A 14,563-nucleotide genomic window follows, 5' to 3' on the forward strand; every position below is an offset into this window, starting at 1 on the left:
AAGTACTTTGATCTGATCATACATGTGGTTGTATATGTGCTTGATGATTATAGAATCAATGTCCATCATCAAATAAATATAAATATCTCCGACTCTCCATCGACCACTATTAAATGAGTGTGAAAAATATTAATAGATCGAATATCATTTTTATATACATTAATTTTATAATAAAATATAAATAAAATAAACTGTTTATTAAATATATAAAAATTGAAATTAAATATACAATGACATATTTTAAAGTCGCAAAATGATATGCTAATGATGGATGAAGAATATATTGCACATCAACCTTCCATCTTATTACATGATTGTGTTTTATTTTGGGTTATCCCACGTAAGTTAAATCATTTTTTTTACTAAAACAAACAATTTCTTCAAAATTTCCTACACTATATAATTTTTGTTCCCTAAAAATGATTTATTGGCTTCGGTCACGAGATGGAAGGAAAGAGTGAAAAATTACTCCCCCCGTCCAGGGAGTTTGTCCAATTTTTCTATTTTCTTCCATCATAAAATTTGTCTTATTTCACCTTTTACTATTTTTGATAGTAGATTCCATATTCTATTAAAAAATTACTCACCCCGTCCCGGAGAGTTTGTTCAATTTTTCTATTTTTGTCTATCCCATAAGATTTGTCTCATTTCACTTTTTATTATTTTTGATAGTGGATTATGTATTCTACTAACTCATTCATACTCACATTTTATTATAAAACTAATAGAGAAAGTAGTACTCATATTCTACTAATTTTTTTAACTCAATTTTTATTATATTTCTTAAAATTTGTGTCGTGTCAAATTGGGATAATATTTGGGGAAGGGGGAGTAATAGGTATTCATATTTTTTTTGCAAATGGTATTTTTTCACCCGAATTTAATTTTAATCCTACAAATAATGAAGTTGCAAATTCACATAGTATAACCACAAACATAGCGTAGTCACATGCTATAAAATTGATCATGTAACAATACCAAGTCAACGTAGAGGGCCATAGTCAGAACAGTAGAGAGAGAAATATAAATAATATTCTGAGAGAGAGATAGACGCAAACGTACAACCAATGCACACAACCATCTCTCTCTTCATTACACATCATCATCTGAATAAATTATCAAAAGGTGAGAACTTTGAGTAGAAATACTGAAATACCAATTGCAATAGCAAATGCAGAGAGAGAAACTAGAGAGAGAGAGAGTAAAAAAAAGAAAAAAGGGCAAATCGGAGCACTCATAAAGGGGTTTTCTTTTATATCGAGAAGAACAAGAAGAAATTAAAAGCTGTGGTTTCTTTCGTGGATATAGAGACAGGCTAATATACATATATATAGAGAGAGAGAAAGAGAAAGGTGTGTGTGGACGGTGTAGTGTGTGAAAGGGGGGCAATTAAAGGCGAAACTGCAGCATTTGGTCTGCGTAATCCTCAACATCCCCTCCTTTTCCAAAGCTCCTCTTGTCTCCCTATTCCCTCCCTCTCTCTCTCTCCACCCTCGCCGCCGCTCCTCCTCTTTTTCCGGTTGATCCAGCTCAGTCGGAAGGAGAGAGGTGGAAGCTGCTTGCTTGATCACTTCCACACGGCTAAAAATCGGATCTTTTTTGGTGGGGGAGGCGGCGATTTCGTTGCCGGATATTCTCCGGCGAGATGAGATAAACTCCGGCCACCTATTTTCCGGCGGAGGACAGATAAAAAAGAGAAGAAAATGAAGACGGCTAGCTCCGGCGCCGGAGTGTCGCCGGCGAACTCCGCCGCCGCCGCCGTTGAAGGTCTCCTCCTCTCCTCCATTTTATTTTCTTAAAAAAAAAAAAAAATCAATTATACTTTCATGTCAATCCATCGTGACTCGGGTCGAAGCGTCTTACCAACTGAGCCGCGCTTCCTCGTGCATTTTTCTTTGTGTGTTAAATTAAATTCAAACATAGTTGAATTTGTTATTGTTGTTAAAGAATATAGAGTGGGAATAGGGAATGATAGAATTATTGATTTGGGGGTTACTGAAATTGCAGTGGAGAAGAAGAATATTAACGCAGAGTTATGGCAAGCGTGCGCCGGCCCTCTGGTCAATCTGCCGGTGGCTGGGACCCACGTCGTCTACTTCCCACAAGGCCACAGTGAGCAGGTTTCCCCCTTCTCTCTCTCCTTGCTAACGTGCGCGCTTATGGTTCCGTGTATGCTTAGCCTGCGCCTTGTGTCAGTGGCTGCTGGCATATGATTTTCTCACATGCGAGATTCCGATTTCTCTCTTTTTATTTATTTTTTAATTTTTTACTTTTATTGTTAGAATATTAAAGTATAGTAGGAGTATTAAAAAGGTTGGTCTGAATGTGCTTGCTATCGTGAGCTGGGTGGATTTTGGAGATATGAGTTCAGAGTTACCCTTTTGGTTTGCATAAGAGACAGATTGGTAATAATAGAGACAATTTCTAGTGCAACGTGCTAATGTGCGCGTGGTGTGGGTTTGGTGGATGGGCCATTTTTTACCCTTTCCTTTCTTTTTTGGTGGTGGTGGTTAGGGAAGGGGGGTGCGTACTTTACCAAGTTGCTTTTTTTTCATGTTTGAACATCATGGTAAATACTAGAATTATCATTTAAAATATGATAATACTCCATAATAATTTACAAATTGATATTTGTAACTATTCAAGATTTTCTTATTAAGCTGAGTAAATGGATATACTCATAAGTTGAACCTTTATTTAATTACAATAATAATTAATAATTAAAAAATAGGCTGTTTACTCATTTTTGACATGTTAAGGCATCAAGAAACAGACTTCCTGAAACTGTTATGGAGTTGATGATTTATTCTTTGAGGAATGAACTAAGAAAAATTGAACTCACCATTGCTTTCCTCTTTGTTCATATGGAAGTCATGGTTGTGCCTGATAATTTTGTTTTTGGATTTGAAGGTTGCTGCTTCGATGAAAAAGGATGTCGATGCTCAAATCCCAAGCTACCCTAATCTTCCATCGAAGCTACTGTGTCGTCTTCACAGCGTCACCCTTCACGTACAATCACCTTCCATCTCTTGTTCGCTCGCGAATGTAGTTAGTTTTTATTTTTTTTGAGATTGTTAATAGTGATGGTGTGCGTTTGTTTCTTGTTATCTCGTTAGGCTGATCCAGAAACGGATGAAGTATACGCGCAGATGACACTCCAACCAGTGCCATCGGTAGGTTTCGTTACGTGATTTTTCTTGTCAAAAAGTAACTAAAAATAAATAAAAATTATATTAGTACTAACATTTTAGTTGTTATCTGTTGCAGTTTGACAAGGATGCTTTGTTGAGGTCTGATTTGTCAATGAAAGCAAATAAACCCCAAACTGAATTCTTCTGCAAAACCTTGACTGCTAGTGATACTAGCACTCATGGGGGTTTCTCCGTGCCTCGTCGTGCTGCAGAAAAGATTTTCCCTCCCTTGGTTAGTACGAGGCATCTTCTGACTTCTCTCGGCTCGTTCTTACAAAAACTGTGCCGTGTTTCTTACAATCGAGGTGTTGTTTCAGGACTTCACTATGCAACCTCCTGCACAAGAGATTGTTGCTCGGGATTTACACGACAGCGTTTGGACATTTCGCCATATATACCGAGGTAAGCCTTACTCACACCAGCCACTATCTCAAACGTTCACACATACATAGTTTTACAAGAGCGTTACTGACCGTTTTCTGTTTCAATTTAGGACAACCAAAGCGTCACTTGCTTACAACGGGATGGAGTCTCTTCGTGAGTGGAAAGAGGCTGTTTGCAGGCGACTCGGTGCTGTTTATCAGGTAATGAATTGCAAAGCAGTTTAATCAAATAGTTGCGATTGCTGACGTGATTATCCTGATTGCAAACGCAGGGATGAAAAACAGCAGCTTCTTTTAGGCATACGGCGTGCTAACAGGCAACCAACGAACTTATCATCATCAGTATTGTCGAGCGACAGCATGCATATTGGTATCCTAGCTGCAGCTGCCCATGCTGCTGCCAACAACAGCCCTTTCACCGTCTTTTACAATCCAAGGTAAGTTCAGTTACGAGTCTCCATTAGCACATCCACGATTATTTATTTCTTATCAAATATTTGAACGCGAACAGGGCTAGTCCATCGGAGTTTGTCATCCCTCTGGCCAAGTACTATAAAGCGGTTTGCAGTAGCCAGATATCTCTTGGCATGCGATTTCGGATGATGTTTGAAACAGAAGAATCCGGGACACGAAGGTAGTTTAGACCGCCACATTTCCACCTTAGTTTTTCATTTTGTTGCCTAGTAGCTTGATCTGAAGAATCATGAATGCTGCAGATATATGGGTACAATAACCGGGATCAGCGACCTGGATAGCGTCCGATGGAAGAACTCCCAGTGGCGCAACTTGCAGGTAACGTTGCTTATTTCACTCGTTTTCCTGCACAAAATCATTCGTTCTTTGCTAATTTGTGTGACATTCTATGGGCAGGTTGGTTGGGATGAGTCCACTGCTGGTGAGAAGCGTAATCGTGTCTCCATCTGGGAGATCGAACCCGTGACTGCCCCATTCTTTATCTGCCCCACGCCTCCTTTCTTCCGTCCGAAGCGCCCAAGGCAGCCAGGAATGCCAGGTAAGGAAGCCATACACAGTTTTCCCCTTGCAAGCATATATGTAATGTGTGTGCTGATTTTGACACATGCCTCGTGGTTTCTCCTTGTAGACGATGAAGCTCCTGATCTCGACAGCATATTCAGGAGGACGATGCCCTGGCTCGGTGACGACTTTGGCATGAAAGAACCCCAAGCTCTGCCCGGCCTGAGCTTGGCTCAATGGATGAACATGCAGCAAAACCCGTCGCTTGCCAACTCAATGCAACCCAACTATATGAATCCGTTGTCCGGTTCTGTTCTGCAAAATCTCACTGGTGCAGATATCTCGCGGCAGTTAGGCATGCCAGGGGCTCAAATCCCTCAGCAGAACAACTTGCAATTCAACGCCCAGAGGCAAACACAACCGGCTCAACAGCTAGATCAACTGCAGAAGCTGCAGTCTAACACGTTGAGCCCGTTGGGCTCAATTATGCCAGGGCAGCAGCAGCAGCTGACTGATATGTCTCAATCGAGGCAGAACTTAATCGGCCAGACGTTGCCTAACAGCAGCCAAATTCAGAGCCAGATGCTTCCGTCGCAGAACCCTATTCAAGCTCAACAACAGTCTCTTCTAAGCCATCAGCTACAGATGAATCTATCACAGAATCTGTCTCAACAGCAGATGTTTAGTCACTCTCAGCAACAAAACCCGATGCAGCCACAGTCGTCTGATCACATCAGCCAACAGCTGCACATGCCGGAGAACCAAATGCAAATGCAGCTTATGCAGAAGTATCATCAGCAGCAGCAATCAATGATGGCGATGCAGCAGCCGCCTCAACTGTCGCAGCTCCAAGATCATCAGAAGCAGCAGTTAGATGTTACACCGAGCTTTTCGAAGCCTATGTCAACGAGCCAAATGCTGGACGCATCTCAGACAACTTCCAGTATGATCCCTCAGTCTCACGTTCTTTCCCAGCAGATGACGAGGAATAACAGCCAAGCACATCTTCATTTCGCTCAACCACCTCAGCAACCAAAACCTGACCAACAGCAGCAGCAGCAGCAGCAACCAGGGATGATGTCGGATTTACCAGGACATGTGGGGCATACGTTTCAGCCTTCTGCCGGTGGAGGTCAATCAGCAGTCACAGACGACATCCCGTCCTGTTCAACTTCGCCATCCACAAATAACTGCTCAAATGGAGTTCAGTTGATGATGAACGGCAAAAACCAACGAACTGGAATGGTAGGGGATATACAGCAGAAGAGCGACGTCAAACCTTCATTAAACGTATCCAAGATTGCTCAGTGTTCCGTCACTCAGTTGAATACAAGTGTTTTGGAGGCTTTGCCTTCTAGCAGTAACTTAGTCAAGGATTTACAGCAGAAGAGCGATGTTAAGTCTTCGTTGAACGTGTCCAAGAGCCAAAACCAAGGTTTCTTCGCATCACAAACCTATCTCGACCCTGCTGGAACGCAAATAGACTACTTGGATAGTTCGTCGTCAGCAACATCAGTCATTTCTCAGAATGATCTCCACATGCCACCGAACAACAACTCAATGTCGTTCAATTCCCAGTCGATGTTGTTTAGAGATGCAAGCCATGACGGAGAAGTCCAGGGCGACCCAAGGAACAGTCTTCCTTTTGGGGCCAACATTGAGAATCAGTTAGGAATGCCAATGATGCCTGATGCGTTGATCACTAAGGATATGGTAGGCTCGGGTAAAGACTTTGCAACTGATGTCCCGTCTGGAGGAGGCATGATCTCCAGCTTTGACAACCAGAAGGCTGAGCTATCATCGTCCATGGTTTCACAGTCATTCGGAGTTCCAGATATGACATTCAACTCCATTGATTCCACGATAAATGACGGTAGCTTCATGAACCAAGGGGCTTGGCCACCGCCTCAGATACCTCGGATGAGGACATACACAAAGGTTGGTTAATCATAACCCCATGTTTAGTAGGTTTGATGAATGACTTTTTTCTTAGTCTAACTTGGCAAATGCTTTCTCGCAGGTGTACAAACGAGGGGCCGTTGGACGATCAATTGACATTACTCGTTATGCTGGATATGACGAGCTTAAACAAGATTTGGCTCGTAGGTTTGGTATAGAGGGACAATTAGAGGACAGGCAGAGAATCGGCTGGAAACTCGTGTATGTGGATCATGAGAACGACGTCTTGCTAGTAGGCGACGATCCTTGGGAGTATGTTCTCTCACTTATTCACTGCATCATTCTGTATTCTACCACACCTGACACATCAAGATTCACAATTTTTACGTGTTTCGTGCAGGGAATTCGTGAACTGTGTCCGTTGCATAAAGATCCTTTCGCCTCAAGAGGTCCAGCAGATGAGCTTGGATGGAGATTTTGGGAACAGTGTCCTTCCAAATCAAGCTTGTAGTAGCTCAGACAATGGCTTGAATTAGTTGTGATATATTTTCTAGACTATTCTTTTTTCCACATGGAAAGCATTGCAATGGCTTACCAACAAACACACTTCATCCCTTGGTCCATGATCCTGCTCGGCTTGGAAGGGCACGGTGATCGTTGGCCACGGGTAAGAAGTGGCTTCATTAGTGGTGGACGTGAGGGCGGGCTAAGCATCTATGCCGAGTCTTTTTTCAGGCATCGTGCTACGCCATGTGTTTTAGGACTAGCCGAGATATAGATGGAGGTCTTGTTAAGAGGTATGATGGCCTAATGTGATTGCACATTTCACCATCTTTGGTTAGAGAGAGAGGGGGGGAGCTTGAGTTATGTATGCATTATATAGTTTCGAATTGTATAGACCTTTAGATATAATTTGAGTTCGCTTTGTGATGGCATTGAATGAATCTAATTGTTTACAAGGTTAGAGATATATGACAAGCCAAGTTAGTACATTTTATATGTTAATTAATCAAATCCAATGCCCCAACAAAAAATCCGATATTATTGGATTATTACTAGAATTGACAGTCACAGACTCATAGTAATGCAAGTTACAAGAACAGTTTCTATAAATTACGAAATGAGTGAGGTGACAAAAGGATGGAATGGCAAATCGAAGTTATTGTTTTCAATTTGAAAGGAAAGTTTGAACTCTGAAAACAAAGTGAACTGATAAATCTCTAGGATGAGTACATGGGTGGATAATAGATAGAGGGACCAATGGTTGGCTTAGTAGAGCAGATAGTGGCTTGGACGACCCTCGATTTAGCTGACCATTGGTTCAGGACTGGCGGCAGACAAACCATCCAACAGGGAGTCCTTGGCTTCCAGCTCTTCATGCCATAACGGAAGTGTGTTGCCTGGGAAGAACTTCCGGGAAACCCCATCTTTGTTAATCTGCAATAACAACCCCAAAACTATCAAATTTCTACCGCCGTTAAATATAGTATAGCTTTTTGATGGAAGATTGGATGAGAAGACAATATTGCTTTCAACTAAAAAAACACCTATAACTTTTTTTAGAGCTACACACGCGCGCGCGCACTAGTTGAGTTGAGACATAAATACCTGCCGTTTCTATTCATAACATAGGTGGAGCAGACAACACAGCACAACTAAGATTTAAATTCACTATCTAACAAGGAAGTATGGTTCATTATCAAAAAGGTACTCACAGTCACTGTGCGGACAACACCACCGCTAGCACCATCCCGAGCAATAGCAAGAGAGACTGCTTTCACGACTAGTTTCTGAAAGAATGTCAAGGAGATCCAAAATCAGTTAGATAAAAAGTTATTGCAGAGGAGAACAAAACACGAGACTAATACACAAATCACTTGAGAAACTTCAGGTTGCTCAAGGACAAAAGCATGCAAAGGGAGATCTTAATCACACGAGGGACTGCTTTCACGACTAGTTTCTGAAAGAATGTCAAGGAGATCCAAAATCAGTTAGATAAAAAGTTATTGCAGAGGAGAACAAAACACGAGACTAATACACAAATCACTTGAGAAACTTCAGGTTGCTCAAGGACAAAAGCATGCAAAGGGAGATCTTAATCACACGAGGGAAGTGTGAACAATGAGATCTTAGTCACACGATCTCAAAGTCACAGATTAGAAGTAAGTTAGACAAGGAGAGTTCCAACTATTTCTTGGAACAAATTCTCTAAACTCAGCAAGTTCATAGGAATTGGGAAATAATGCCCACCTCAGCTTCATCCTGTGTCATCCCTTCCTTCCATACTTGATCAAAGAAACCATACAGATACGAAGAGCCAGATCCTGGAGATATAAAAAAATAGAATTGCTATAAAAAACTGCCTCCACAAGTAAGGGGGAAATATTAAGGTTGACATGCAAGTTAGAACCAGTAGCTGAGGGTTTACACCATTGAAAAATCCATCCAGTGAAAACTTAGAATATCTTAGTCCTACTTATATTGTTAAACCAACACCAATAGAGATTATGGACTAAAGTATCTTCAAGAAACTTCACATAGGAACAAAACAGCCTCAAGTTAAGGTTAACAATATCAAAATCATGCTTTTTTCCCACTAGAAAAATTAGCATAGGAACAAAACAGCCTCAAGTTAAGGATATAACGAACATCTGAACAATTCTGTACAGATTAAATCCAGACAGTACAGATATAGATCAAAAGATGTGAAGGAACCTCCAATAGTGAAAGGCTGCTCCAAAAGAGTTCCTCCGAGAGGTATTCCATAAATTTTACCACCTTCGTACTTGTCCCACCCACCAACTATCAATCCAGTTTGCAACATGTTCTGCAAAACCAATTGTTTGGGATAAACTCAACACTAGATACAAAATATGCTGCTACATCCAAACACAACTACGAATAAAAGTAAGCACAAACAGCTTGAAAAATTAAAAAAGGATCACCAGCTTGAGTTCAAATATGTAGAAACATTATTCATCAAGGGACCCAGTTATATCTTGTATATAAACATTGCATTTCAGTTCAGTAAATCATCAAGTGAATTTTGACTAACTACAAAGTTATTCTTTTCTCGTGTGCCTACAGCCTACTCCACAATATTTAATTTAAAAATTGCTACATCGCATAGATATTGAGTGTATGACAAATAGACAGTATAACCTCCATCATCTTCTTATTTCTATAAGAAACCACCAATGTGGCAAAAATGAAAGGAGACTTTATCAGCAGCAAAACAAATTTCACTAGCAAGAGGTTTTGTGGCCTATAGTCAAAGCAATAATATATGAGATCCAATTGGGTCAGAAGGTAGATTTACATTAAGTCATCAAGCCAATAGAAATTGATAAATAAGGTAACAAATTAAGCTTCCCAGACATCTTGTAATAAGAAGAAATGGATGAATTTGTAGTTTGATGAAGGGAGGTTTGTTGTATATGGATTATCATAAGATTGTACTTGCAATGAACATAGATCAACAAGTCAAGGATAAAGGGAGCATTTGACAAACCTTGTTATTGTAAGATACCATTCTGACAAGGTTCGCTGCAACTTTTACAGTTGCAGGCTGCCCAAGCTGTATCCTGCATCCATGAACAATTGGAAGGGTGTCATTTAGTTAACATCTTAAGAAGTCCTTACTAGCATATGAAACCAATTTAGTAAAATCCAGAAGGAAGGGTGTCTATTAGCCATTATGCATATATTTATTCATACAACCTATAGTAGACATTTGCTGTTCTTCAATTCTTAGGTTCTGGACTGGTTGGTTGTTTGTGCATGGACAACAAAAAATTAATCAAGCGACAATACATGATAGTTGTTGTCTGGACTTACGTGTGTTGATGGAGGTAGTAGCGGACATAGTCTGAAAGAACCTGAGAATCTGCAGCCTGATAAAAAAACAAGGCAAAATGTGTTACTTAGACAAAGGGAAGGCAAACCTATCCAATTGTGCAGCTTATCTATCAAGGAGTGAGCTTATGGCTTCAGGCCATAATTTTGTACTAGAAGCCAAAAATGATGATAAATTGAACTGTACATGGCCATCACCATCATCAGTAGAAATTGATATGAAAATTTGGTAGCATCAACAGATCATAACAGGAGGCAGTAAAGATGAAGCAGCAAGGCTTAAATCCATGAGAAAAGGCAATTATAACTTAAACTACGGCCAAAAACCAAATCTACATACACAGAAGCTTCAGCCCCTATTACTCAGTAAACAAGTGCGTGCTATAAACACATTGTATAAAATTTTGCTTATATCAATTCAAACACACTAACACAAAAGTCCTTCTAAAAACTACTCTTTGGCTTCTGTATAAATATATTAGATGAAACTTTGAAGATCAAAACTAGCTATGGACTATCATAGACAATTTCTTCCCGCAATAGGTTGTTCCAAAACCTAGAAAACATAGCAAAACCCTATAATTTCCAATAATAACACGATTAAACAAAAAAAACAACAACGCAAAGATCTTACCGAACCAGAGCGGCAAATGTAGACATTATCGGTCAGCTGAGTGATCTTATCAGATGCCCTATTCGCCACATACATTCCTACAAAATACATTCAACACATGAATTGAACACCGATAAGCACCGAAACATAATGACGGAAAAAAAATTGCACAAAGTAGCAAAAATGATCTGAGAAAGAGGTACCGGTGCTGGTGCGAGAGTCGGCGCCCAAAACAACGCCGCCGTCGTAAGTGACGCCGATGATGGTGGTTCCCATCGAGTGCGGAGCGTTCAGATCGTTGTAAATTGAGTCCATGATGAATCTCAGATTGGAGATCGATTGGGATATGTGTGAAGTGAGGAATTATCAACAGAGAAATTCGTACTCGAGGAACTGGGGAAAATGTAGGAAGAGCAGAAAAAACAATAAAAAGGGAGTTTCGTGCTGCTGAAGAAGCTTTTGTTCCTGAGGTTTGACCCCTCAATTTGTAGGAATTATGGATTGGCCCCTAATTTAAAGCAAAATATTGCAAATGTGCCCTGTTTTTTATTTGAAAACTTTTGTGGGTCAAATTTTATTTTTTCAAATTTTGAATGAAAAATTATGAAGTTTTAATTATTCACATCTGTCTTTGCTCTTTAGCCGTAAGAATTTTGGGGAAATTGAAACACAATTGGCAACCCTAAAAGTTTAGAGCATCCAAAGGAGGACGAACAAACCAATAGCTTAGCATTAGAACTAACTAAAAATATCTTCTGTCACAACACTAGGACTAACCACTGCACAATAATAGTCTAGCACTAAGACTAATCGAAAATAAAAGTAAAAATCGAAAAATGCGTTCCTCCTTCCGCTCGTCCGTCACGTCACCACAATAGCGGACGGACGAGCGATCGGCTAACACCAACCCACCACGGACGACCTCTCGTCCTACCCTTCGTCTGTCGCCCGCTTGCCGACTACAATAGTGGATGAACGCGACGGACGAGCCGCTAACCGGTCGCTCATTCGTTTTGGACGTCCGCTATTGTGGATGCTCTTAGGGGTACATAGATTGGTCATGCAATGAGTAAAACAACGTCATATTAGGAAAACATAAATAACATTGTTTCTTTATTTTTTTTTTATTATTATTTTTATTCTCACACCTTCATCCATTTACTCTTTTTCTCTTTGCGATCTTCATTTGCAATTTTCTCTCTCACGCATCTCCGATAAACAACCCTAAATGTCGTTGTTGCGATGCTTTTCCACCACCCCTGCCTTTTTTCCTCAATTGATATAATATCTCTCCCTCTTAATTGTATACATTTCCTTAATTCTAAATAATCAATTATTCTTTAAATAAATCCTCAAAATATAGGATTCTAATCTCATTTTATTCCCTAGTTGAACGCTCAATGAGTGGTGCAATTCCCATACGTCATGGATTCTTTCCGAATATTTGGCGGCAAGGAAGCAATCATAGGTCCCTAGTCAAATTTTGGAAACACTAAATCGACTTTCGAATCCGTTTCGGGTAAAGAAAATCAAGGTTTCGTGTTGAAGAATCAAAATTAAGTCCCCCTATTTTCCTATATCATTTTTTACAATGCCTCAACACGGTCGAATCAATTCAGAAATCGAAAAAAACTAGGCAATCACGTGGTTTTGAGAATTTGAACTTTAGTTGTAAATTGAATTAAGTGACAATTTTGATTATTGTTTGAATTGCTAAGGATAACACATATAATTCGAGAAATGATGCATATGGTGATATTCAGCTTGGATTTATGCTAGGGGAGCTTGTGGGGCGAGTGGTGGCAAGGCGACGGAAGGATGATGGTAGGCAAAGCTTGTTTACATTGTTGATGAGCGGAGCGGATCTCCTACTCCACCATTCATACTCCATCTCCTACTCCACCTCCCACAACTTACATATTAGTATAAGATTATTTTATTAAGTTGTGAGAGACGAAGTAGTAATGGAGTAGGAATGATGGAGCAGGAGATCCGCTCCAGTTGATGAGGGCCTCGGATCGGTGGTCGTCCAACAATAGGAAATGGTTGTGGGTTGCATGGAAGGGGCGACATATAGGGTTAGAGTCTTAGATATAGAGAGAGATGAATTTTAATTATTTTCAATTCTTTATAGATTATTAGGTTCAAAATAAGGTCATTTAGAGCATCTCCAATGGTCGGCTAGCGACCGGCTAGCCGATTCGTCGCGCTGGCCGATCGGCTAGCCGAACCATTGGAGTCGGCGAGCGTGAAATCGGCCAGCGGACCGGCGTGGGCTGGCCGATGCGCTGGCCGATCGGCTAGCCGCCATTGTGGCGGCCCGATCGGCCAGCGACCGCCCAACGCCGATTTTTGTTTTTTTTTAAAAAACCTATATAAACGCGATTTTCGTTTCATTTTCATTTGCACCACTTGTTTTAACGAGTTTTCTCTCTCTCTACCTTTCTGTACAAGAGCATCATCGAGCGATGGATCACAACAACGAGTTCAGTCCAGTGACGAGTGGATCTCAGACTCCCACGGTACCTGTGGGATCTGGATGGGGGCAGATGGGCCCGGGGTTTAACATCCCTTGGAATCAGATGATGGGGATGATGGTCGGTGCGCCGGGGGGGTGCGGGGGGGGGGGGGGGGGGGGGAACCCGGGGGTTATGCCGTGGGGATGCCGGGCGGGGGGCAGGGGAGCGGCGGGCAGTCAGCGCCCGGGTGGGGAGGTATGCCCCAGATGCAGCAGCAGATGATGCTGCAGCAGATGATGGGGATGATGTGGCAGGGGGGGATGTAGCACGGTATGCAGGGGTGGATGCAGGGGTCACCGGGAGGGGACACGGTATATCGTCCCTCGCTTGATTTTTTGACGGCTTCGTCTCACACGTCGACCCCAGTGGAGACGCAGTTCACTGGCGATAACCTTCTGTCATTGCATGATATGGGGATCGATCTCGGGGATCCGGATACTCCCGTTCCGGCGAGGCGGGCCGCGCCGAAGAAGAAGACGAGGGGGAAGGCCAAGGCGGTCGGCGAGTCATCGCAGCCCGCTGTTGACGACACCCCTGGCCGGAGGAAGTGGATGGAGGATAAGTACGCCAGGGTGGCCAGGGGGTGGTTGGAGGTGTGCGACGATCCGCTGGTTACGAACAACCAGCTGGTCGTCAACATGTGGGCGAAGATCAGAGCTGCCTATAGGAGGCACTGCCCGCACGGGAAGGACTTCAGCGGGGAGGAAGTCCAGAAGGGGTGGGAGAGCGCCATGGCCGCGGTGGGCCGTTTTGCGAATTTGTATGCCAACGCCCTCCGTCAGCTCGGTAGTGGGCAGAATGAGGACGACGCCCGGAGGATCGCCGAGAGTCAGTTCCCCTTGGCGGGGAAGTATAAGGAGTTCACCTACTGGGAGTGCTTCTTGTTGCTGAAGGACTCCGAGATGTTCCGGGCAGGGTGCGACGCTGGGTGGCCGAAGAAGCAGCGACTGAACTATAGCGGCGACTACAGCGGCGGATCCCACGACCTCCCCCCGGATGCTGAGGAGTTTCCATCCCCTCCTTCATTTACTGGTCGCCCCCGCCCGGTTGGACAGAAGCGGTCGCAACGGGCTGCGAGGGGCGGATCCCCCCTATCGCCCCGCGAGGTCCAGTCCTCCGCCCTCCCAC

General features: G+C 42.4%; 2 protein-coding genes across 3 annotated transcripts; one reads left to right on the forward strand and one right to left on the reverse strand.

Annotated features, from left to right (window-relative positions):
- Positions 1-1,159: 1,159 nt before the first annotated feature.
- Positions 1,160-7,392, forward strand: LOC125196060 (auxin response factor 19-like). The gene is made up of 14 exons (XM_048094421.2): positions 1,160-1,767; positions 2,008-2,120; positions 2,911-3,009; positions 3,117-3,173; positions 3,268-3,423; positions 3,509-3,593; positions 3,685-3,775; positions 3,847-4,011; positions 4,086-4,208; positions 4,291-4,366; positions 4,445-4,586; positions 4,677-6,487; positions 6,570-6,760; positions 6,849-7,392. The coding sequence occupies exons 1-14, from the start codon at positions 1,704-1,706 to the stop codon at positions 6,982-6,984; spliced, it is 3,309 nt and encodes a 1,102-aa protein (XP_047950378.2). The 5' UTR covers positions 1,160-1,703; the 3' UTR covers positions 6,985-7,392.
- Positions 7,393-7,530: 138 nt separating this feature from the next.
- Positions 7,531-11,339, reverse strand: LOC125196061 (proteasome subunit beta type-6-like). Of its 2 annotated transcripts, XM_048094422.2 has the most exons (8): positions 11,120-11,337; positions 10,938-11,014; positions 10,286-10,341; positions 9,960-10,032; positions 9,164-9,275; positions 8,699-8,772; positions 8,164-8,238; positions 7,531-7,885 (listed from the first exon to the last, which is right to left on the reverse strand). In XM_048094422.2, exons 1-8 carry the CDS (start codon positions 11,229-11,231, stop codon positions 7,754-7,756), a joined length of 711 nt encoding a protein of 236 aa, XP_047950379.2. In that variant the 5' UTR covers positions 11,232-11,337; the 3' UTR covers positions 7,531-7,753. The 2 variants fall into 2 exon arrangements, with proteins under 2 accessions (XP_047950379.2, XP_088913268.1); XM_089057142.1 differs by lacking the exons at positions 7,531-7,885; positions 8,164-8,238 and adding an exon at positions 8,267-8,408 and having other exon boundaries at positions 11,120-11,339.
- Between the last annotated feature and the right edge of the window lie 3,224 nt (positions 11,340-14,563).

Source organism: Salvia hispanica, chromosome 4, assembly GCF_029641045.1.
Source record: "Salvia hispanica isolate PSC_SH4W2 chromosome 4, Shi_PSC_v1, whole genome shotgun sequence".
NCBI classification, from domain to species: Eukaryota; Viridiplantae; Streptophyta; class Magnoliopsida; order Lamiales; family Lamiaceae; genus Salvia; species Salvia hispanica.